This window comes from Diorhabda carinulata, chromosome X (assembly GCF_026250575.1).
Source record: "Diorhabda carinulata isolate Delta chromosome X, icDioCari1.1, whole genome shotgun sequence".
Lineage (NCBI taxonomy): Eukaryota > Metazoa > Arthropoda > Insecta > Coleoptera > Chrysomelidae > Diorhabda > Diorhabda carinulata.
In genome coordinates, this window is record NC_079472.1 from 18,153,658 (window position 1) to 18,180,095 (window position 26,438).

A 26,438-nucleotide genomic window follows, 5' to 3' on the forward strand; every position below is an offset into this window, starting at 1 on the left:
AAGCATTATCTCAGATTAGAAATTCAATTCAAATTAGCAAACGATGGAGGCTCCTCCATGTTCTTGTTATTTAAAGTAATCCAGATTGATTTCAAATTTTGGCGGAACGTTCTATTTTCAATCCCATATGAATGAATTTTCAATTTTTTTAGAAAATATCAATTTGATTGTATCAAAAGAATTAGTAATCGTAGTATTGATTCAATCTCTCATTATTACTGATCCACATCAACGCGTCTCAAGGTTATAACATATAAATAGTATTGATTCAACATTTTCTTTTTCTGTTTAGATGAAAACATAGCGACATTCCTCACCAGAGATATGTTGTACGGTTTTCTGGGATTCATGGAGGACATTTTACGTAGTTGTGATTTTGATCCAAGGAGTATCACACTTCCTTTAGCGGTAAGACATCCCGTATTGCATCCGGTGTTACTTTTTATTCCTATATCCTCACATTTCAAATATCTTCACTATTAAGTTGGTATTCCTGGAACCGTTGGTGATATTCATACTGAACACACTATTTATTTATAGCACTACATCAACACTTACAATTACACTGTCTGACGTGCGTTTCGATAACTAAATTATCATCCTCAGAGACTGGTTTACAGGCGACAATTAATTTGGTATTCCTGAAACCGTTGGTAATATCAAGACTGAACACACTATTTATTTATAGCACTACATCAACACTTACAATTACACTGTCTGACGCGCGTTTCGATAACTTAATTATCATCTTCAGAGACTGAAGTAAACTAAAAACATGACTTACATGTTTTATACTAAATTTTTCCTTCCATAAACCTTCTCCCACGAAAATTACTTCCAGCGGGAAAACCTACTTGGCGGGAATATTCAAAATTATTCGCACAAGGAGAAGGTTTATTGGAGTATAAAAAAGGTCAATCAAGTCATAAGGTTGAATAAGGTCCCAAAAAATTGTTGGGGAAAGTTCGGTCTAAATTTGTGAAAACAAATTTCCCAATTAAATCGTATTTAATGGCTTGAGTTGTACAATGATCAAAATATATTGCGCCAAATATTAAAAAAAATCATTGTATTTACAAACAACCATTCACAATTAAAATATGTTATACTGTATTGCTTCAAAGTAGAACCTACTTGTATTCCCACAATTTCAATCAAATTTCTTCATGATTAATGTTCAAATTAAAAAAAAAATAGTTTTGGATGATTTAATTAAGCATACATTAATTTTTAGTATAAAAAACCAATCTACGGATATGCCAATCCAGATTTCACAGACTTCGCAGCACCAGGTGTCATATTAACGTAAGCATTGTATAAATGATACATACTAATTTATTTACAATAATTTTCAATTTAAGGATCATCTTCTTCATGGCGGTAGCTCTAACATCAGGTTCCATGATAATGGAAAGGAACGAAGGTATTTTGGAAAGGTCTTTAGTGAATGGAATAAGTGGAACAGAGCTACTGTTTTCACAAATTATTACTCAATTTGTTATTATGATGGGACAAACTATAATGGTACTTATTGTAACGTTTTTTGTCTTCAATTTAACACAAGTCGGATCTTGGGGAACAGTTATTACTATCACTCTACTAGCTGGTATATGCGGCATGTGTTTTGGTAAGTACTGCAAAAAGTTGATAGCTTAATGTTGTATTAATTCTTTAATATTTTGTTTATAGGTTTTGTGGTGGCTTGTGTATGTGACAACGAACGATCCGCTACTTATCTAGCCTTGGGTAGTTTCCTTCCAATTGTAATGCTTTGTGGAATTATTTGGCCAATAGAAGCTATGAACGACTACTTGAAGTGGGTTTCTGTAGTACTTCCCCTTACTCAAGCTACAGAAAGTTTCAGATGTGTTTTAGCCAGAGGATGGGGTATCTCCAATCCCGTTGTATACAATGGTTTCATTTCATTAACTGTGTGGATTTTAATATTTTTAACTATCAGTATTTTGGTGCTCAAATTCAAGAAAGGTTAAGGTGATATTTTACTATTATTATTATTATTTCAAATTGGCTATTGTACTCAATTTTATTGTTTTTAGTTGGTAGATAAGTTATTTCCTTTTTTTAATTGTTAATAAACTTTTCAAAACAAAGTGTTTTTTATTTCTGTCCAAAAAAATCATCGACTGAGAACGAATGTTTATATGAAGGGGAAATAAGCAAAGAGACATTTAAGGGTAACCTATTTGATTCCACTTTACTTGTATCTACACAAAACTTCAAAAAAAAAATAGCAATTAGTTCAAGACACGCATAGAAAACACCAGATTTTTACATATTAACATAAGGAGGTAAAAAAAATTACTATTCCAAAGATATAATAGATTTAATTCATCTTAAATTATACATACATGCCAATCTCCACTAAAAATTCAATACTCCACTGTTTTATATATAAAAATAATTAATCCTAGAAAATTCATCAACTTTCTGCATTTACTCCCGCATTCACAATTGCTGCTAAGTCTTCAGTTTGTTTGCTTTCCTTCAACCTCTCTCTAATGAGTTCTGCTATTGCTTTTTGTGTTTGTTTTTCCAATTTTTCTAATTTTTTACTAACGTCCCGTTTTAAATCCCAATCAGGTTTTCTAGGAGCTAATGATGTAACATCAAGTTGATCAATTACTACAGACGATTTGGCAGACTCCAACTGATCTTCAACCTAAAAGTATATTTGCAAAAATAAAAACTTTAAAAATATAAAAAATATATTATACCTCTTTAGTAACATCTCCAGGATCTGCTGGTTCGATTGTGTAATCGTTTAGATCATTATTTAAAGGTTTGTAACTTCTAAATAGAGGTTTTGGTAATGGTAAATCTTCATCTTCATTTTGCTTGCCTTGATTGTTGGTTTCACCTGTTCGTTTTCTTCTTAGATTTTTTAATCTTTCTTTTCTCTTTAAAGCTTCTTCTTCTAAATGACCAACTTGAGGATCGGTTTCCGTCATTTTATATATTTACTCGGATAAAATATCCTCAACATAATAAACTTAACAATCTACAAGTTTTAAGGTTATGTTCGAGTACAAAAATGTCATCAGTATAATCACTTTCAATTGTGTAGAAATCAAACGTCAATTGAATGTTTTAGATAATATTTATTACAACAAAGTAATTTGGATTGACTAACTAAATAAATATATATTATTGTTTAATTTGTATAAATAAAATTTCATTATGACGTATAATAGCGTGTGAATTTAATTGAAGAAAGTTTTGATTGTTTGTTCAGGTAAAAACCCATACTGGAGATAATTAAAAAATATGCACAATGTAATCAATAGACACAATAAAAATAATATTTTTTTGAGCTCTTAAGTTTCATATAATTTATGAACATTTCATTTACTGCAATCGTTACAGGAAAGATACATTTTGTGCACCAAGTGTTTATAAATACGACATCCTGTTCGAACAAAATAAAAAATAGCTCCGTTTAAAAATTGGTTTCCTTTTCCTACATCAATGTCGAAATTTGAAATAATGAAGAAATGTCTAAGATGAAAAATTTCATATCACTCATCTCGATTGCAATCAACAAACGAAACAAATCAAGAGGTGTGTAAATTGACGCCTACTTTTTCCTGGTTTTATACTAATGAAATATACGTTTTTTATTTATGTTCATTTATAATACAGACAGGTAATAAATAAGTAATTCAATAAATCAATTGCTTTTGTTCAATTTCTCTTTTTTCCTTCAAATGACAAAAAATTGAATAAGGGGTATTTTAAATTCGAATAATATAGGGGATTTTCGTAGTTAGAATTATTGTTTTATGTAAATAACAATTTCATATACGTATTTAACATCAAAAAAGCAACATACTTATAGTCCATTCGTTTAGAAAACGAGGCAATTATACCTGCATAAAAGCAATAAGAATGAGGTTAATATTCATCTCTTTAAATAACAATCTATTTCAAATTCAGCCTATAAATAATAGTATAAAATAGGGTGTTACCCATAGTACATACTTGCTGGAAAATAGTATGGTTGATGTTTGATTCTGGTTTTTACCAATATTATTATCGCAGAAATAGAATCGTGGAAAAAGAAGAGATAGTTTGCTAAAGAAGGAAATATTTTAGGGAAATACGAAAATTGAAAACAGATGGAAAACGTGATAAGGAAAATCAATTAAATATCCTAGGGAAGCTTATTTACAAGGTTTTGTACAAAATGATCCGCTACTATTTGTGTCAATGTCTACCAAAATGATTGCTAATGTTTTTGAAAAGTATTCATATCAAAAGTTTGATAATATTTCTATTAATTACGTCATAGCACTTCTTATAGTACAAATAGGCTCAAAGTAGGAAATTCCAAATCTTAATATTTATATCATACAGTGTGTTGCATTTAAATTAAAGATACTTCTATATTTTATTTATTCACAAATGTCTTGATTTTAAGTTTTTCCGATAGACAATTAAAAAAAATGATTATTTATTATTTCTGATTCTCAAAAATGCTGTCAGTTCAAATATTCTCATATAGTTATTACTAAATTTATTTCGTAGTAAACAACAATCAAAACTTTTTTTATATTGAATGTGCGAGGTATTTCAGCTACATGCTTCGGTAGGCGTTAATAAGGAAGTAGACTGATAATTTGGTACTCATTGCCTGATATTTTAATTCGTATAGTAAATTTCTGCGTGACCAAAACTATTCTGTCTAATAATATAGCAAATCAGTAAATTGTCAAGCCACCCTGGTATTTTTGTTGTACAAGAGCTTGCGTACAGGATGGACCAGAAATGTTATTAACGATTATGAATCGACTATAGAATACATAGCGTGTAACAGCACATTTTACTTTGTAAATAAATACAGACTTTTTATAATTAAATATATTTATTTGAACACAAAACCTTGTCCTCCGCCTTTTCATTGTGACCCATCTCTTCCATACAAAATTTCGAGTATAAAATAAAGTATGTCATGCGTATAACTTATCTGCGACGAACATGTGTGAAGGAAATGAGTCACAATCTCAGATATGGCTTGGAAGGAGTCGGATCTTTGTTGGCCGAATCGAAAGATAAGTCACAATTTATTTCACTTGTTTCAGTTCGCGTTTACGTTTACGGCGAGCTCGACACGACTTGGCGCTTCTTTTTTATTTTTATTTGAGTTGAACGGTTTCGTGAGACTTTCACCGAATCCACCGGTTTAACGTCTTCTGGTAAAATTTTGTTCACCAGCGGTTCGCAGGTGGATGTTATTTCTTAGATTTTGCGGATATTTCCGGTATAGGTGAGTTTATTTATCATTTGAAGGAGGATTGATTTGTAAATGCGTTCAAATGAAGGTTATTTTCTTTGTTTTATGTTGAGAATAAGATAATGAGTAACGAGTTTTTTATTGGATTTTTTTATCTTATGTGTTTTATGAATGTTTATGAATGTACAGTTGAGAATTATCGAGTTATTCAATATACACGGTGTCCAAATGAAAATCACTTCATTCTAAATAACTGCGAATGTAATAACTTTTTGAAGTACGTCGATTTTGATTTCATAGGGAATATTATAACACTTGTGTATATATAACTACTTGTTTCTACCTTTTATATGTACTCCTCGGCTTCGAAATGTTACTTTTTGATGGTTGTTCTCTCTTATTTCAAAATGGTTTAGGGCTAAATATGAAACTTTAGAGAAAATAGAAAAAAAAACGATCATTGGGGTGGACACTACGTTTTTAAAGAATCTGACGATTCTAGCAGTTGTTCTGTGTTGTTCTAAGTTTGTTCTATATTCTTCCAAAATATATACGCTGCTTTTGCACTGCGCTAGGAATTCGAAGCACTCACCTTGCACTAATTTAATGCACATTCAAATATTCATGTAGTTTTATCTTAATATTTGGAAGACTGACTAATCCATCATTGCACAGTTGGAATTACTGAACCTACATAAAATTTGGAGGGTAGGTTCCTCCTACCATGTAAGCATTTTCCTTCAGGCCTGTAGAATATAAAAAATTCTTCAGCACAATAAATCAGCCGTTGAAGACATCGAGTAATAGTCCATAGACCAGTTTTCATAGAAGCATGGAAAAAGTAAAAGACTGCAGCTCATAGTGATTAATATAAAAAATGGTCTTCATCGAAGAATGTAGCATCATATTTGTACAAAAAAAAATTGGTGAGGACATGAACGCAACTCGCTTCGAACTTAGGTCCTTTCCGCAACTTTTCAAATAACATTTTTGCAAGCTTTTCCTAGAAAATAATAATTTATGAAGAATTACGCGAATGAAAAGAAGTTTCAAAATTGAACTCTCCATAATATGGAACCTTGGGAATAAAGTCCAGCAGCACTTCATACTCTAATCCTGAATCAATAGTTTGTGATGGATTCAAAGTATTATGTTCCAAAAGTTGTCTCACGCATGATTAAATTAGACTTAATCTCTTTAACATTTTTTGTCTCAGAAACAGCCCGAAAATTGCAATCCTCACTCATCTGTTTTGAAATCTGAACATATTAATCTATCGACTTACTTGGATGCTGCTTTCTGGAAAATAAGGCAAATATTTCATTCTAAGATTTGATATACAAAGTCTTGATGGCATCTTCATACCTTGAACATTCATTTATGTATCAAAATACAGTTGATATAACATAATTGATGAAGAAATTTTGTTTTGATAGACACCTCGGTAATCTCCAAGAAATTTCATATCCATTGGGCCCAAAGGCTAGTAGAAGAAGCCACGTTTAGAAATGTGGGCTGCAATTTCTTTTGTTTTTAGGCCGGTCACTTAGAACTAATTCAAAATTTTGACATCTCAACATAGTTTTTTGAGATTAAGAAACTACGCGACTTTTTCTGGGATGCCTCTCCCAAGTGATTTATTAGTTATGATCCATCCTGTATAAATACTAATCGATTAGGATTGATCCAATGGTTATAAATAAAACGCTTACATCAAAATCAAATTCGTTATCTCTATTACTTGACATAATTCTTAGAGTTATGATAATAATTTTAGATATGGGTTTATCCTTTATTGAGGAAATTCTTATTTCTTCATTATTCATTTAAATTTTTTCGAAAAAGTCAAACAAAATTATAAATTTTGAAATATCAATTATAGTCTAAAATCCATTGACATTTTTGAGTGATGATATACTTGATACTTTAATTTTCGATATACTGTTGTGAAGGGTCTAAGTGCCATCCGTGAGGATTAGCCCTGATGACAGTTCGAAAAGGGTGAAAACATCATCAATTTGCAAAAAACGCGCAACTTTTTATTACATGGTTAAGGCTAACATTTTTTTTTTCAATAGTCCTTTGATAACAGAAAATCATCGACTTAACTTTGGCAGATTGATTGGACAGAAACTGAGATACAAGAAAATAAAGATAACTTCTTTTTATATATCAAATTATCTACAAAAAATCCCTGAGTCGTTTTCCAAAACACGTTTCCATCACTAGCATAGTATTTGTGCAGTAGCGGTTTGAAATGAACGTGTTTTTTTCTCGAGCCGAAAAAATTGAAGAAAACTCCGACCGTGTACTATAAGTTGTTGCTAGAGTCCTAGAGATAATTCTCTATCTCGTGCGTGTGTTTTTGAATGGTGTAAGCGCTTTAGTGATGGCCGAGAGAGCACTGAAGATGCCCAGCGCCCAGGTCGGCTTGTGACTCTTTCAACTTCAGAAACAGTGATCAAAATCAACTAAATTGTACGTACAGATCGTCGTATGAGCATCCGGATGATTGCCGAGGCTGTAAACGCCGATAAAAAAACGATTAGAAAAATTTTACACGAGGAATTACACATGGCAAAAGTCTGTGCGAAGTTGGTGCCAAAAAATCTAACTCCTGCGCCAACGGGTCTGCTGAGACTTCTTTGAAAGGTTAGAAAAAGATCTGCTTTGAAAGGGACCTGATTTGAGTCGATGGAAACGGTAAAGCAAAAAACGGCAGAGCTTCTAAAGGCCCTCACCAAAGAAGACTTCCAGCACTGCTTCGATCAATGGAAAAAACGTATGGAAAGATGTGTGGCGAGAGAAGGGGAGTATATTGTAGGGGAGCATTCGAATGTAGAAAAATTTTTATAATAAAACCCTTTTTCGTCACACATATCTTTATTTAATAGCCAGACCTCGTATACATTATTTCTTATATATACAATAAAACTATATAAAAAAAATAATAACAAATATAAATATATAGATAAATTTAGTCTTCCTTGTGATAATACGTATATCAACATTAATTGTTTATGCATTCCAACACATTTAACCTATTCGCCATTTTGGCATAACCTTTATTTATAATTGATAATACAGTTATACGAGATTTTTTTTGGTATGGTACTCTGTTACAATAACAGGATAGACATCAATACAATTAAATTTATATTCATTGAATTGATAATGTTATTGTGAAAAAAAAAATTAAAAAAAATGTCTACACCCAAAGATAACTTTTATTTATTTATTTACGTAGGTTTGTACGTGTATAAAACCAGATGTTTTTTAAACGACTATAAATATTAAAAAGAAAGAAAATAGTGTCGTGATTTATACAAGGTGTTCTAATAGTGGCTAAACTTTTTAATTAGGGCTACGACCCGTACTTTATAATAGAGTATTGCACGTTATTTCAGCTAATTGTCCTCGACATTTTATAGTTCGGTAAAATTAGACCAAAAAAATAAGAATGAAGCTACATATATTCCCACCAAGCTGTAAATCAATAAAATTGTTCAAAATATAATTAAAAATAAAGTTTTAAAACTTCCCATCATTCCCTTGTGTGGTAAAAATGTTATTCAAGGTCAAAGGTTAAAAAAATGAGTTTTTCTCGATTTTCAACAAAACGGCGAGTTTTAGCAAATAAATACCTTAGACAAAAATTGTAGATCATAAAATTATCTACAAAAAATGTTTTAATAGTTTTTTCCTACGAGGCGCTGTTTCTGAGATATAACATTCGAAACATTGTAATCGTCAAAAAATGCAACTCCAACTGAAAAAACTATTTTCTTCTAAACAGTATGATTGACTGCGTTTTCCCAGTTTTCAGACTTACAACTGCTCAACATCACTCTTTTCAAAAGAATTATTTTTTCTTGAAATCTTATCTATGCCCATACCAGTTGAATCGGGTTTTCAATTTCTCTTTATATAGGAAACACAAAGAATAAACTACATTTAACTAAAGTCTGTCTCCCTTTCCTCTTGGTGGATTTAAACCAATAGATAAATTATTCGAAAAAGACACTCTTCGACTTGTAACAGTTTCATCTTGCCAAAATTTAATTGGTTTATGTTCTTCCTTGATCCATGTTTCATCTAAACAAATTAGATCCCCATTTCCTTTATAATCCTTGGGTAATTTCTTTTCCATATAACAATATCTTTTTTATTAGAATAGACTTTCTGGAATGCTTTTTCCAGCGAAAGCCCAATGGTGACTAATTTCGATAAATACTTTCCGATATATTGATTTAGCTCCGAATACAAGGCGATTTAGATTTTTAACTGAATCCATTCAAAAAAGTTTTCTATACATAAACAGGATAAAAAACTAAGTGATACGATGCAAATGGACGATAATATATAAATCGAGTGGTTGTACACATTCAACTTTTCAGATGATATCGCCCTTGCTCAAAAATTTTACGGCCATCGATGATGGTGCAGCATTCTGTTTAAAATTAAATAAGTTCTATACTTCAGCATTTTGTGGATAGATGGTGCTACCAGTGTCATCATGAACGATTATGTTTACGGTTTGTTTCTGTAAATACACGTGGTTGTTTGTTTGCTAACGAATGTTTTGAAACAATTATAGATATTGACGAAGAAGTTGGCATTCGTTTCGTATTACCAAACATTTCCATTTGAGCTTACATTTATTTCCGTAGTTGCATTCTATAGTAGAAATTTCATTAGCAAACCTTATTTCTAAAGATTGGCGAGAGTTTCTAGGGGTTGCTAAACGAGGCTTACATTGAGGAGGCACAGCCACCGATCCAAACGTCCTCACTGATGAGGCCGACGAAGATCAAGATGGGAAATTGGAGAGGCCGTCAACTTCACTCTCGAAGTTGAAATAGAGCTTTCGAACGAACAACCCTTTTCCCCCTATGATTTTGAAGACCCATTGAAAAACTGGTCTCAAAAATAAAATTAACTGGGTTGAAAATGGCGATCTAGACAACACAAGATATCGAACTTCTCTCTATAAACAATTATATGTAAAAAATGGGTTTATGTAATGAATTGAATGTAAATTTTTATAAATAATGTAAGTTACTTATAAATATTGTATTTAGTCACTAAAAAAATTCATCCTATAGAAAATAAATGGAAAACAATTTTGGTCAAAACGGGTTAATGACAGCTCCATACTAATTTTTTTCGAAATTCAGAAAAATCTTCACAACGCGTGCGTAAAGTTATTTCGTAACAAAATTTTTGAATAACCCTCGTATGGGTTATATATCCAATGTCTTATGATATTTAGGGATTTTAAAAAATAACATTTAATCAATTTATGCGGCTTACAAACATTTCACAATTAACTAATTATGTCAATTTCATTAAATGTTAATTAATTCATTACTCACATTATTTGACGCAATTTTAGATGTTACAAATTTTTAAAAATGCAAAGTTTAAATATTAACCGCTTCCTATCGAATGGTCTGTGAAATGAATTAGTTTATGTGTTTCTTAATTGATTCATTATTCGTCGAAAAGTTTTCAAATTCCGTCAGCTGGAGTGTCTATAAAAAGTTTCCTACTAATGCTTTTATCTCAATCAACGGGAAATGTAACACAGAATTTTAATAACGAAAAAAAAACGGAGTGAAAGAACTGTAAGTATGATTAGATTATCAATTGAATTAGATCTTTTTCAGAAGAACATTCGACATACTGGAAATGTACTTATAAATTTAGAAACCATATACGTACTTAATAATAATACTTCTTCAAATAACGGATGATGATCTAGTAGCGCAACATGCAAACGGTACACATTGGCGAAAAAGAAGTAGAAATAATTACCGACAATTCCCGATTTTGACAACACACAACCAAATAGCGTCAATGAAGTGTCACTCGAAATGCGCAAGGCTCTAGCTGAATTTTAGGGGACAAACTCAAAATTACTCAAATTGAGGATCAACAAAAGTTCGACTCCATCGATAAAAGCGAGCTAAAACGTCTAAGGGAGTATAATAATTGCGCACAACGTTTTAAACTCTTAAGAAACCATTAGTGCAGTCATTGAAGCGAAAAATAGCGTCTTACCTCTGAATTTTTTTACTGTGAAGTAAATTTGCATGAAATTTTGGTTCTTAAAAATTGACATTTAGCCATTTTACGTGTTTAATGATAAGGGGTGACATTACCTCATAATACAATCATATTCAACCATTTGAAAACCTCACAACCATTGCAAACAACCCCTAAATTGTGAAAATTACTTTGGTATGACATAAAAAGATTTAAGTATTGAGTAAATAATATTTTATGTAGGTCGGAAATAATTAGTAATAAATATTTATGTGAAAAATATCCCCAAAAAATGTGCTGAATTAAAAATTGTACTTTACATAATCTACTTGTTAATTTGGTGACAATTTAATCGATATGTCACTTAAATAATTGAAACAAACTGATTAAATTAATACGACAATAAACTTAAAACCCTACCAGGGATAATCCGAGCAATACACATACTTACCTTCATTCAAATTCACTTTTCTCCAAATATTCACACTCCGAAATTTTCCGTTTACTAAGTAGAAAAAAATACGGTTAGTTTTTGGACCACAACTTCTTCATTTTTGATGCTATCACAACTTATAAAAAACCATTCTGAAGGTAATTAAAAGAGCTACAACTTTTTTAATTACAATATATAGTGAAAAACCTTTTATTTTAAAACGGTGAAGGGTCAAACGGATCGAGAGAGACTTTGATTGCATTGCCGCGCGCTCTTTAAACAATCATATCTCCGTCAATTTTTGTGTGACAGAAAAAAGACAACCATATTTTTTGTCGGAAAAAGACCTAGATTTTTTAACAATATACTTTTATACGTATCTTTCATCATTTTTGAGATATTATGAAATGAAGGGGGTTTTTTTAAAAATTCGAAATTTTTTTTTCTTAAAATCGTAATTTTTTGAAAAATATTTATCCTAAAGCAGCCAAACTGTTAGAATCGATCAAACTCTTTATATTAAAGATAAGTCTAGACGGAATACGATTATTTTTACTTTTGGTGGCAATGACACTTATGAAACCCATTGGTTTAAAAGAAAAAACAATGTTCGTCTTATTTGCATTACAGCTCACTAATTTTTTACGTGCAAAAGACTTTTAATAGTGCTCTTTTTAAAGCTTATTTCAAGCACTATAAAACCTTATTTCATTATAATGCATAAAATGTATCTGCTCGCCGCTAGATGGCAATACATCGATTAAATTTCAGATAAAATAAAAAACGGCTTTGATTTTTAATATCTCCCTTAATATTGCACTTAGAACACTTTATATAAAACCGATTTGTTCAGTTTTTCACCTGCTACAATTTTTTCATTATAAAATTTTCGTTAAAATGCATATTTTTGGAGGTATTTGCAAAAAACCGGTGAAAAACGTGAAAAAATTCCAAATTTTCAATTACTAATAACTTGAAAAATATTGAGTTTTTTGAAAAACTTTATAAAACATTTTTTTCTCAAAATAAGGCCTTCCATCGATATCCGAGGTTATTTTGAAAAAAAATTACACTACCGAGAAGGGGTGGCAACCACACCTAGGTGGGTGCGGAGTTCAGATCATTTCCACTTTTAAAGTTAAGGGTAAGATGAGTCTAATTACAAAATTTCACGCACATCGGTTCACAGTAAAATTCGGAGCAATAACGCTTCAATGACTGCACCTCATATCAGAAAAATTTTTGAAAAAATAGATAGTCACTCACAACATCCAGAACATCAACAACGGTAGTATATTGATCTGCTTCAGCAGAAGTTGAAAGCGAATCAAAACTTTTATAGAGACACACAATGTGCACGAAAACGTAAAAACAGCAACAAAAAAGTATTTTACAGAAAATTTGGAACTATGATTGATAACAACACCATTCAACCTATGTCCTATACCATCGAAATATACGTTCGACAAGAATTTGTTCTCACTATGATGAAGCCCCAAAAACCACATGTGAAACGCCGACTGGATAGCAGTAGAAAAGAAGCAGTTTTGATGATTCCAAAGGCGGCGAATGGTTTATATTGTTTTTATAGAATCAATTTCTAGGAAGGCTTTTTGGTTTATCCATATTCTAGAACCGAATTATCCAGAAATTCTTATTCTATAAATAGGTGCTTGTTTATCAGCGAGGAAGTCAGTAAATAATTGGATGTCATAGTGAACGTGAAAACAGTGAATTCAAATAAATTATACAAGTGAGAAACAACGTGTGTATAAATTATATAAGTGAAAAGTTAAATAATAGTGGATAATTATTATAAATAGCGAGAAGTTTAGTGTTTTAGTGCATTGTTTTTGCTGTATAAATAAATTAAATAAGTGAGAAACACCGTGTGTATAAATTATATAAGTGAAAAGTTGAATATTAGTGGATAATTATCATAAATAGTGAAAATTACCGTGCGTATAAATTATATAAGTGAAAAGTTGAATATTAGTGGATAATTATCAAAAATAGCGAGTAGTTTAGTGTTTTAGTGCATAGTTTATGGTGTATAAATAAATTAAATAAGTGAGAAACACCGTGTGTATAAATTATATAACTGAAAAGTTGAATATTAGTGGATAATTATCAAAAATAGCGAGTAGTTTAGTGTTTTAGTGCATAGTTTATGGTGTATAAATAAATTAAATAAGTGAGAAACACCGTGTGTATAAATTATATAACTGAAAAGTTGAATATTAGTAGATAATTATCATAAATAGTGAAAATCACCGTGCGTATAAATTATATAAGTGAAAAGTTAAATAATAGTGGATAATTATCATAAATAGCGAGTAGTTTAGTGTTTTAGTGCATAGTTTATGGTATATAAATAAATTAAATAAGTGAGAAACACCGTGTGTATAAATTATATAACTGAAAAGTTGAATATTAGTGGATAATTATCAAAAATAGCGAGTAGTTTAGTGTTTTAGTGCATAGTTTATGGTGTATAAATAAATTAAATGAATGAGAAATACCGTGTGTATAAATTCTCCCCGCCGTTATAACAGTTTAAGTAAATTAGAGAAGGAAAACCTAATAATACCAATTCTTTTTCGACTAGAGCTCAAATTAAAATGTGTTTATATATTGATTATTATCATACTAATTTCATTCTTTATTTGTTACATTATAGTAATTAAATGTGTGAAATTTCAAGGATTAGTTTTAATACTATTCAAAGATATGTGCAAATAGAAAGAAACCATTTTGGTGAAATTGAATCATAATATTTTTTTATTTGTATAAAAATTAAAATCTTATCATAATGTATTAGGAAAAGTACAGAAACGTCATTAATGTAAACAACTGATTAATTAAACGTGTTTACTTTAAACGTTGTAGCTGAAAACTGATTTTTTTGCGTTAAAATTATAAATTATCCAATTTTTTTTATTCAAATATTTTGGTACACAGTTTCGACATAATCATCAAGGCTTTTCGTAAACTATTATCCTGAATCAGATAGTTCACTTATCATCTGATTGGGGAGCCTAAACTACAAAAACTTATTATTTTTCTTAGTTTAGTTTTCCAGAATATTCCATGGTCATATCTTTACGTTTATAAACCTGATGCGAGGAGTCACTATTAGTCAGTGGATAGTAAGACGAAAACTGTAGGAAAATAATCCCTAAAACTCCTTCGATTGGTCCAAACCTAACTCCGGCTCATCATCAAGCACGTCTGCTTGTTGCACAGGATCATCTGAGCTAGACGTTAGAAAAACGGGGATCAGTTCTGTTCTCAGATGAAACCTGAATATGCCTCAATAGTAGCAACCGAAGAAGACAAATTTACCAAGAGAACGATTTGCAGATTGCTGATTTTAAGAGCGGAGTGCTCATGAAGGTGGTTCCTACATGATCTGGGGTGCAATTTGTATACGAACCCGAACCGTTCATTCGTAGGGTCGACCATGTTCACGAAAGAAGTTTGATAGATCGAGGAAATTTTAGCTTACGTCGACTACGTTGCAGACTAATTTACCTTATGACAATGCAAGGCTGCACTCCGCCAGAATCGTTCAAGATTACATTGCAGAATCTGATAAAACATTTATGGGATGAGCTAAAAAGAAGACTTCCTACCCCAAACTTGATCCCGAGCTTATTGTTGCAGTAGAAGATGAGTGGTTTAACATCCCACGAGGAACAATAACTAACTTGATTAAATATATGGTTAATCGTATGAGAAATGTTATTAGGACAAGGGGAGGTTATACCCATACCTAAAGGTTGACAATGGGTCACGCAATTATAGATAATCCCTTATCAAAAAAGTACTAACCCATGTGGATCTCATAGCCCTTGGTACCGAATTTCCAATTTATTCAACTTACACCGTCTGTTTGTATGGTACACAATTTGATATCAATATTTAACTTACTTCTCATTAACCAATCAACTTGAAATTTTACTTTCTCATTTACTCTCGATGACAATAAATGAATCAATTAACAAATCTATGAATTTATTCACTAATTAGTGTTAATTAAATAAGTTAATATTTCATAGGATAAAATATCAAATCAGTACAACATATCAATCTATTCGGTCCAAGGAATCGATTCTTCGATTAATCGATTTCAGATCGCCATGTCTACACCATTTGGTGTCAAATAAACACGAAACTTGAAGACACCAAATGGCGTCAATAGGAGCGATAGGCTTAAGGGGCAAAAAGTTTAATAGCAACTATGAAATTAAAAGGAAAAATATATTGAAAAAGAATCACAGTTTTTTTATTTATGACTTCTCTTCCCATGTGAGGCTAAAAACTCATGGTATATAAAGAAGACGAAAGTAATTTCGATTTCTAAAAACGATTCTACGTCATTAATCTTCCAAAATGAGACGTCTAATTGATTTCCAACAATGATTTAAATAATAATGAGAATGGAATAAGGTGTGTCGGCATTTTTTACGCGATATTTCCGAGTGAGAGTGTGAACGTCATCTTCTAGTCAACTCGATGCCGATAAAAAAGAAATCGTCGGTCGGTTTAATTTTTTTGCTGCGACTGAGGTAGAGCGTGTTCAATTTTTTTATCACGTATGAACGTATAAATTTTAAATAGTTTACATTTCTATGTATTTTTAACTAGTAAAAGAATTCCTCGATCTCTAATGAGAATAGAATGTATATAATCTGATTTCGGTTTATATAAAAATTTTCTATTTCGAGAAAAATATTTGAAGTTTCCTACTGAAAAAATAATAAACAAAATTGTTTCGAAAACAACCAAAACTTAGCTGTTACGTATTGAAAACTCTAAATAAAACTGAAACGTAAATGAAAATAAATTATTTGTTCTTTATCTCTGCATCTTAAACATTCACTATCTTACGTGATGATAACTAATAGCCAATAACCAACCCGATGATCAGCATTGACCTTTTGAGTTGAATGAAATCTCCACCCAGTACCTTGGATTGCTCTTTGAAGAAGGTTTTGATGTGTCGCAGCCGATGGTTCCCAGCCAGCTATTCAAAAAACTATTTCCAGCTCTTGTATCCAATCAAAAATTTTTATGAAATCGTTGTATGCGCGAATTAAGGAGACAAGTAGCATACTCGTGATAGAAATTTTTGCTACATCGTCTACTCTTTCATTTCTTTGACCACCAGAATGTTTCGAGACCTAGTTACTCGTCGCCAGGTTTTGAGATGACCTAGCGCATACCTCCTCTGACTTGTATTCCTATGAAAAAAGTTGTTCCGTCTTGTTTCTCCAGATGATCAGCTTGTTCATTACCAAGCACTCTGGTGTGGTCAGGTACCCACATTAGAGTAAATTTATTGTTTATTTCAATGCTCCGAAGATTGCGTGCAGTTCCGTACTAGCTTTGATCCATTTTTATACGAGTCAAATGCTTGAAGAGCTGCTCTGATATCTTTGCGTTGTGGTAGTGCAAAACGTAGCTACGCATGTAAGAATTGCGTTTGTTTCCGTATAGAAAATGGAAGGTTCTGAACCCATTGGGATTGCAAGCTTCGTTCCTGCAAACATGCTTGTTTATTTTCCATTTTCAAGCCATCAGTGTAGAATATTAATGAGGCTCGTGGGAATAAAACCCCTGCTTTTATCCGTTCCAAGTATAGTTTGGAAGACATAGCATCCGTGATCAAATTACTTACATTTCTATAGAATGCTGAGACGCCCGATCGGGTCGCCGTGCTTCATGTTCTAATCCTTATATGTCTTTAATGCCTACTTTATAGCTCCACTTTCTATAAAGGTCTTCAAAGGGAGTATCTTAAATGACTTTTTAGTGCCTGTCAATACAAAATAAGCCGCTCTTTGTAGCTTATCTAGGGTTGTTTTCCCAGTTTAGTTTTTGATAGGTCGTACAACAGATTTGTACAGTCAGTTCCTCCGAACATTATGGTGTAGGGGTACAAAGCAATTCCTGACTTATGGTTTTGTTCCCATGTGAGTCTCTGATCGAATTAAGAGTTCTACCCCGTTCGTTTGACGGTTTTTGTTCTTGTACTTGTTTCTCGTAGTAATTTAAACTAGGGTGGTCTTCGAGGAGTTAAAGCATTAATTAGATTCATGAGCAATTGATCGAATAGTAAATTATTATCTAGATTGATACTGATAATGCCATAATCTAAGTACCATGCCTAGTTGGACTCCTCGTATTACCAGTACTTGATGGATGGAATGTCTATAATTGAGCTTAACCGCGAGAAGTAGTAAAAAATCATAATTCTTCTTCTTGTTGTTGTTTCAGGTACAACATTTGATCTTCATGTAAAAAATCAACAGAATGTCTATCAATAACAGATACGCAATGTCGTTAAATAAGACTAATTCCAATGGAAACTCAAGTATACCGTTAAGGAGGCAATACAACAAACAATTTTCATCACCAAGCAATATGTCGAAAATTCCAGTTACAGAAAGTCAGGCGTTAAGATGGAAAATGAAATATGAAGAAGCTGAAGAGAGGAGGAAAGTTATTTTGATAGAAAAAGAAAAAGGTAGGAAAGAATAAATTTTACGGCAAACAATTCGTTTCAAAATTACTTTATCTTAACATGGTATGACTCGTTTTAAATTGAGGGGTAGAAATTTTCATTTGTGATAACCGTCATTACTTATGACATACCCTCTGTATGTTGTTGTTGCGAGCTGAAACTGAGCTTTGGAAAAGCATATGATTTGATGATTGTTTATCAATATAATTCTAGTGGGCCTTTGGTCGTTGGTTCTCAAGCTTCAAGTTGGTCGATCTCAAGCTTCCCAGCAGGAAGGAATGAGACCAAAATGAGATTATTACACGTCTATTACACGAATTGCTCTGAAAAAGGCGAAATGGTTGGATCAGGACTATACAATCCCAAAGTTGGTTAGGAAGGTAAGCTTCCGTTATACAGATTGAGCTAGTAGCTCAGATTGCCGCAAAAAATAAGGAACACATTTACACAGACATCGAAGAGGCACTAATACGCTGGTAAATCATGACCACGGAACCCAAGCACAAAAGAACTAAGTGGAAGAAAGAGCGGTAAAACTGTTCTGGATCTATGGTACGAATTGTTCAATCTTGGAGCCACCCAATCGATAAAATTGCTCGAAATCGCGGTTTTAGTAACCCTTTGGAAGAGGTGAAGCAAAAAAGAGACATTGTTTGAATCATAGTTATAGTTGGGTTAGTGGAAACTCAAGGATCTTTACGCACACTCGACATCTAAAGCTGGGAAGCATATCAGGTATCTTGGCGTCTAGTATTTTAACTTTACTAGGCAAATTGTCACTATGCTAGGTTTTCGCGTAGTGGAAAAGCCTTGCCCCAAAGTCAGCGACGCCTGGAGGATTGTCCATGGGCTAGGGCAGCTAAGGGAACCGTAAAGAGACTACCTGGGGAATTAGGAACGACAAGACCTTCACAGTATTAGTAAGAATACAGTGATATGAAATGAAATAGAAAAGACTTTCACAATAAATTTACAATCAATATCATTTTTAAGTTGGAAATTGAAAAAAAAATTAGTAAACGTGTATGGCAACATCTTCAACGCTAGTGTTTTTGTTTCCATCAGTTTTTTTTGGAATGATTGAGTATATTATTAAAAATAAACTCCAGTCTTAAACTTACCGACTATTTCTTTTATTTTTAGCACTTAGAAGTTTGGCGGACATTGAAAAAAAACATTTAAATTTGCAAATAAAACACGATTATTTAGAAACCGAATTGTTTGAAAAAAACGAAGAATATACCAAATTATCAACGGCTTCTAAAAATTTGTACAAAGAATACGAAACACTGAAGAATCAATATGAAACAGAAACCAGGGCTATGTCTGGGTGAGTAATGCAAACTAAAACTGTAACTATCCGAATTTCAAAGTAAATTCTTTTAAATGTCAGTGATGTGCTTAAATTAATTACATAAGATCATCATAATATGATATTAGATTGATACATCTTTGGTTATTGGTATGACTAGAATCAACATAATCATTTGGTCGTGAAAAAATCGTTCACTAAGATAAACTTCAGTCTCTGAAGACGTACACTGGTTATCGAAACGTGCGAATGCTGCATTAACATATCTAAAAAACGTATACTAAGCTTCGGAAGGCACGTCCGGACCAGACTCATAATTTTTTATTATTTGTTGCACCCGCAGTTGCCGAGAAATGCGTGGCACCCTATTATAACATTAATTTAGAGTAGCCAAGTGCAAGATCTCAGTATCGAAACGAACTTAGCGGCATATTTTATTGCTTCAAGGCTACTTTATCGGGAAAATTACAACTGTGATATATTTGCTGAGCTGGCGACATAAACCAGACGACATATTTTAATGCTGGTATAATCGAAAAAGCTCTAAAAGAACCACCCATTTCTATTTTTGTGGTATTAAGCTACGGCAGCTCTTTTGTAAAATCTCGGCGGAGAAAATAGTTAACTAGGCAGACTTGAGGGCATATTTTACGTGCTAATTTGTTGCTTCAAGATGGTCCAATATGGAACATTCCGGAACTTTCTCTGTCAGTAAAAACCACTCTTCTTCTTCTTACGACGCCGTTTCCCTAAGGAGTTTGTCGATCCAAATGGCTATTGACGCACGAGAAACCGCAGCTCTGAAAATTTCTGTCTGTCCGAGCCATCTGCGCAAATCTTTCAGCCATGAATGTTATCTACGGCCGACCGAATCTCACATCGCTCGCCTCTCTTTCTATGCCCTAGGTACTGCAACTTTCTCTTGATTGTCGTGAGAAGTTACCCATTTGCTATAGGACCTCTATGTTTGTCTTATGTTCCGTCCACCTGTAGGCGTATATTTTGAACGCATAAATTTTCTTCTCTAAGGCCGCACCCATGGTCCAACTTTCGTATCCGTAAAGATGAACAGGAACGATGTAACAGCGAAGCTTTCTGATCCGGAGTTCCAGGCTGACGTTGCGGTTAGCCAGAAGTGTCCTCAAGCTGTTCCGAGTTTTCCGCGTTTGCTCAATTGTTGATCTGATTTCGAGTTTTGGGTCGCATTGCTGGTTGACGAGCGTGCCCAAGTATCTTAAAGATGACACTTGTTCAATTATCTCTCCATGGAGTCTAAGGGTGGCGTTTCTACTGGCGTTGCTACTGCGATATTATGCTGCGGTAGCCAGTTGCTTTATCCCGAGACTAAAATTAGTTATTCGAACGATCTCCTCGGCATATTTCATTGTTATATGTCAGCATTTCAAAACGAGCCAAATAAAAAAAAAAAGAGTTAATCGAAGCAAATCGATACCTGTTTCTTTGACATTACGATCCATGTGGAAATAGTGACATTAAATCAACGTAAAACGGTCAACTCCAAAGGGTACATAACCATTTGTTTACCAGAAGTCATTGGAGCAAATCGAAAGACGTCAAGGAATCAATCTACATGATGTGCGGAATTTCCTAAACATGCAGAAATCATTCTTATGAAGGGAATTCACCTACTCGCTCATCCATAGATCGACAGAGCACGCGGTAGGTGTTATTGGACCTTAAGATTATCGAAGATCTAGGTATGTTACGCGGCTCCTTTATGCCCCAGTCTCTTCACCTTGATCTAAGCTGCTATCTCTGGGCTCGTGAGCAGTCGATCACGTTTACTGATCAATACAATACGCTTTTCAAAGCCACCCTGAACTTTTTCTATCACCAAAGCTTCTGGTGGATGCTATTTTTTCACGTTGTTGTTCACCATACGTCAAGGTATTTTTAATTCGATGGCAATGGTACGATAGTTCCTTGGTTTAACTCATTTCTAAGCTTAAAAGTATGAATTTGCGAGAACGAAAACAATTCGTATACGAATTAGACAAAAAGATGTCTTGGTACAAAAAAAAAAATTTGTTATTTTGAAATTTAATGAATGGATTATGGGGTGGACAAAAACTTTTGACTGGTAGTGTATCTAATTGGTATAAATTTACTTGATTTTTCTAGGAGGCACAAACAAAGAGCTCTAATTGACTTTGAATTTGAGTTTTTTGTTTTATACGTTTCTTAATATACTGAAAACATATGTGACAGAAATGTCATAAAACTTTGAAATGGAGTTTCACGTTTCCACATCAAATTTTAAATCAAATTTAATATTAAATACAGTGGCATTTTCAGCATTTCTCGAAACATTCTTGAAGAATTCAACACGATTGAGGTAAATTACGTGCTCCAATTTTTACATTTTTGTTTATTATGAAATATATGGAACCGCGATCTTACAAATTTTGATATTTTCAATAATTCGTCGGAACCAATTGTGAGATTATATGTTAGAAAATGGTTAGTTGAAAAATGATTTTCATCGTCTATTATTTCGTTGAGCACACAAATAGAAGGATCCGCAAGATTTTATAAATTATGATTTCATTATAATGGTAGTTAATGCATATTGAAGGGCTCAACTCGACGGATTTTTCAAGAATAATTAGAAAACCGATACTATTAAAAGCTAACTTAAATTTTTATCTTTCAATGATCTACCTTGATTAACCAACATATACAAATAATAATTACAATTGCTTTTTAGAGCTCTTAAAGATGCCACGTTGTGGTATAGGGAAAACAAAGAACTGAAAAGAAAAACTCTGCTTTTAATGGATAAAGATGCTGTAGATGAAGGCGTCGATGCAGGGGAAAACGAATCAAACTCTGAAAGCGATATAGAAAATTTGAATAAAACCATCAAACAGCTTAGTACCGAAGTAGCCGAACTACAGACCGAACTGGACAGTTCGAGGCAAACCGAATTTCAGACTTCCGAAGAAAACATTCGATTATCTGAAGTAAGTATCTACATATTGGTATCAGGTTTGGTTATTTTGTAAATCGTTGTGACTCTAAAAAGATATTTTATCCAAGTCGTTCGCTTTTTGCTGAAACGGCAAGACATTCGCAGAATAAATGCTCTGCTGAGTCGATATCTCTGTCGAATCTGCAGTTGTTTTCTCTTACTTATATCGCCTTAGTGACTTGTCAGAAGACCGACCACCAGTTTAATATCGTTTCTAGATATCTCGAGAAGTTCCTCGGACTTCTAGCTGAATATTTGGGATTGTATTAGTCCTGGAGGGTTGTTCCAGTAAGACACAATCTGATCCTTTATCAATCCTTCCAGTTAATTGTTTATGTAATATTTCATGAGGCAATTCTGGTTTAAAATATTGAGTCATTGCGCAATGCTTCCTCATTGCCTGGGGAGTGCACTCAATAGCCTTCAGAGCTATCCGAGTAGATGTAAATGTGCTTTCTAGCGATATTTCTTAGTAGATAAGTTTATTTCTAGCAATTGTGACCGAAAATCTGTGAGGACTTTTTAAATTAACATGCAGAGCTTTTATTTTGGTTCAAATTTGACCAATCCAACGTCTTTCACAAGTTCCCAAACATGTGTTAACCAATGTATTTCTAGCTTTATTGAACCATGCTTGGAGGTCAATGCTTACCAATTCGATTTGAAGGTCTGTGTATATCTTGTTTAGCCAGATGGCGCTGTTTTAATGGCTTTTTTTTAGCGTCTAACGTGAAAGGTAGGCAGGTTTAGTGCGCTTGTAAGGTTGTAGTGAGGCATCTTGCTATGGTCCTTGTGATACACAAACTGATCAGCCTTTGAAAATCGTTATTACTTAGACTAGTGTTGTTTTAAGGGGGTTAAGTCTAGTTAGATTTTGTCCACTACTAGTGACCACAGTAAGGGAGATAGAAGCCCCTCTAGTGGATAACTTTTCATTGTAGTAATAATAGAAGTGACCTATACCTTCCGCATTTTAATAGAAATATTACACGTTCCAGGAATTGGAATTAGAGAAACAAAAGAATGTCCAATTGGAACACGAATTTAGAGAATTGAAAAAAGAACATGAACAAACTTTGAGGATAATGGAGATGATGAAAAACGAGATGAAAGATCTGCAGATGTTAGAAGAAGAACATAGAACGAATTTAGCCAATATAAAGTAATTCAATCTACTACTTTTTTAGTATAAGGTGTTTCATTAAAAAAAAAAATTCGATTTTAGGAAAGAATGCGATGTCCACAAAAGGGAAAGGAACGTTTTGAAGCATCAGAGCGCTTTAATAATGCAAGGATTACATGAAAGTGAAGATTCTGAAAAATCTTTATTATTATTTCAAGAGATAGAAGACTTGAAGAGGACATTAGAAGACGAAAGAAATAAATTCGAAGAAGAAATTAGTATTCTTCAGGTAGATTTACTAATTTCAACTTTATGAATAATTTTTTTATAAATTTAAATTTTTAGGATCGTTTGGATCACCAAGATCAGCACGCTCAAATTGAGGTACTCGAAGAACAATTGAAATTAGTAGAATCAGAACTGCAAGCTGCTAAAGAACGAGCAGATCGAGCGGAAGAGAAACTTAAAGCCCCTCCTGCACCACCTCCGCCACCGCCGCCACCTATGCTACCTCCTCCTTGCGCTGTTCCCCCTGTTGTCCCTCTGAGACGTAGAAGAAGTAAAGTTGCACTTTCGGATCTCGCCGAATGCATAGGAGTACAAGTAAGTATGATCAATTTAACGTATCCTTTTATTTTAATACACACAAAATTTTATCATATTTTTTATTGAGAGGTTCTAGACTAGAGCCGGCCCTGTTTATACTTTATCTATGACGAATTCCCTAATACTAATAATAATAAATATATTCATCATCGTCAACGTTCAAATTAAAGGATTATCAATTTTTTTCTGTAAAATTTTCACACTACCGTTGACAATTGTATCGTGATTCATTTTAAAATTAGAAAACTGCATATTTTCAATCAATAAGTTGCATGCAAAACAACTTACCCTATTTGGAATTTATACAACATTTCACACTTAACTGATAAGTTTATCGCGTTAATTTAAGAATAATTACAGTGTAAAATTTCTCAATATAAATTATCTTTAATTAGTTTTACGCACCAAACGGTAACAATAAAAAACTAGGTTATGTTAAAACAAAATGGTGATCTAATTAATTTATAAGAGCAAGGTACTAGGCCTACTTAGGAAGAAAAACGGCGGGATAAGTATTAACCGGGAGATTTTGAACTAATTGAAAATGTCGTATTTGATCGAGAATATCAAAATTTTCAACACAAATATTATAAGTAGTGTAATATATAAAAAATTTGATGATGTTTTTACATTGTAATTATTATACTACAATAAAAATATCATGTTGGTTGAGATTAATATTATTGTTAAATAAAAAGTTATAGACAAAGAATATTTTCATTTTTCAGGAGAATGCAAACCCCGAAAAAAAATCTGCCCCTGGTGTTAACGAAGATATAATAAATGCTATAAAAGCTGGACAGTTTACATTAAGAAAACCCAAAAAAGATAAAGAAAAACAAGATAAAGAACAACCAAAAGCGGTTGAAGAAATACTAAATATACTGCATAGCCTGAAGAGAGCTCCTAAAAAGAGACAAAGTCAATGTATTGGAGATGTGCAGTTGTAAAATATTTGTCCAACGTTAACCAAATTAGATATTAAGTTGTATTGCATATTGTATATGTATTAAATATTATAACGCATTTTTTATATATTTTTGTTACATAATAAAGTTTTACAACTATATTTTTGGTTTCATTTCCTTTCAGGAGAATACAATTATTCTATGATCACTACTTCTTAAATTCTTTCATTTTCAAATTTGTTTATACAGTTTGGTACAGCAAAATGGAATAAATTCGTTAATAAAGAAATGAAGGGAAAAAACGCTTATATATACAGGGTGCATTATGCGACAATGCACAAAATAACAATTATACAAGTGTTTGGTTATGGAAACAACACACAGACATAAATGGAAGTTCCAAGCTTATTTTACGAATTCCGAGGAACAATTAGCAAAATAGAAAAGGAGTTTCGAGACCTTGGTTATGTAAAACCGATAAAAAAAAGTAGCTGCCAATGCAGTCAAAGATGATACGAAATTATATTACACTTGATACAGCAAACCGACAAGCTCCTGCTAATATAATATGGTTTCAGAAGGATGGAGCATCGGCCTCATACCATTAGACTTCTATATCAGATTACCATGTTCCAAGACGTTCGCGGCGAGAATTTTAAACATCTACATTGACATTTTTTGTTTTTTTTTTACATTATTAAGCAATAATCAGTATGATTTATTAGATTTTTAAAGTAATGTAGCGATTTGTGAATAGGAATTATGTTTGAAATTCCTGAAGAATCCAAAAACAAAATAATACACTGGAGGTTGCAATTAAAATAAGAAACTTCGTATTGGCCACTATCCCATGACACACCTTGTATATTTTTTTCTTTTCGGAAAAAATGCGTATTTAAAAATAAAAATCGGCGTTCGCACATCATTAATTATTTATTGAAGAATTTATTCCATTTGGCTATGGAGGGTGGACGGTGAGGAGAACCATCTTAGAATATCTGAAAGTGTCAATTGAAAGAGAGCAAATTAAGGTGGCGCTCCAGTAGCAAGTGGACGAATTTTTAAAAAAGCGCCACAAATTAGAGTAGGATAGCAAATTAAATTCTTTTTTGAAAGTAATAACTATTTCAAAGAAACTATTAATATGCTAATTCATTCGCAAATTGTACATAAAATATATAACTGCTAAATTCATACAATTTCCACTTGTTACACTAGCGCTATTTTGGTGAGTCT

At 32.6% G+C, this 26,438-nt stretch overlaps 3 protein-coding genes across 4 annotated transcripts in view; 2 read left to right on the forward strand and 1 right to left on the reverse strand.

Moving 5' to 3' along the window:
• LOC130900707 (ABC transporter G family member 20) overlaps positions 1-2,111 on the forward strand; it is a 49,408-nt gene extending 47,297 nt beyond the window's left edge. Inside the window, exons 9-12 of the mRNA XM_057811503.1 lie at positions 293-408; positions 1,235-1,305; positions 1,362-1,627; positions 1,690-2,111. Coding sequence (XP_057667486.1) covers positions 293-408; positions 1,235-1,305; positions 1,362-1,627; positions 1,690-1,991 — 755 coding nt within the window. The 3' untranslated portion in view covers positions 1,992-2,111. The remainder of the gene's footprint in view (positions 1-292; positions 409-1,234; positions 1,306-1,361; positions 1,628-1,689) is intronic.
• Positions 2,112-2,330: 219 nt separating this feature from the next.
• Positions 2,331-3,049, reverse strand: LOC130900715 (coiled-coil domain-containing protein 12). Its single transcript, XM_057811516.1, has 2 exons — positions 2,736-3,049; positions 2,331-2,680 (listed from the first exon to the last, which is right to left on the reverse strand). The coding sequence occupies exons 1-2, from the start codon at positions 2,967-2,969 to the stop codon at positions 2,441-2,443; spliced, it is 474 nt and encodes a 157-aa protein (XP_057667499.1). The 5' UTR covers positions 2,970-3,049; the 3' UTR covers positions 2,331-2,440.
• Positions 3,050-5,015: 1,966 nt separating this feature from the next.
• LOC130900709 (shootin-1) lies at positions 5,016-25,363 on the forward strand. Of its 2 annotated transcripts, XM_057811506.1 has the most exons (8): positions 5,016-5,284; positions 18,015-18,264; positions 19,405-19,591; positions 22,302-22,557; positions 23,564-23,727; positions 23,791-23,977; positions 24,034-24,291; positions 25,023-25,363. In XM_057811506.1, the coding sequence occupies exons 2-8, from the start codon at positions 18,051-18,053 to the stop codon at positions 25,242-25,244; spliced, it is 1,488 nt and encodes a 495-aa protein (XP_057667489.1). In that variant the 5' UTR covers positions 5,016-5,284; positions 18,015-18,050; the 3' UTR covers positions 25,245-25,363. The 2 variants fall into 2 exon arrangements, with proteins under 2 accessions (XP_057667489.1, XP_057667490.1); XM_057811507.1 differs by lacking the exons at positions 5,016-5,284; positions 18,015-18,264; positions 19,405-19,591 and adding an exon at positions 21,767-21,929.
• Positions 25,364-26,438: the final 1,075 nt, after the last annotated feature.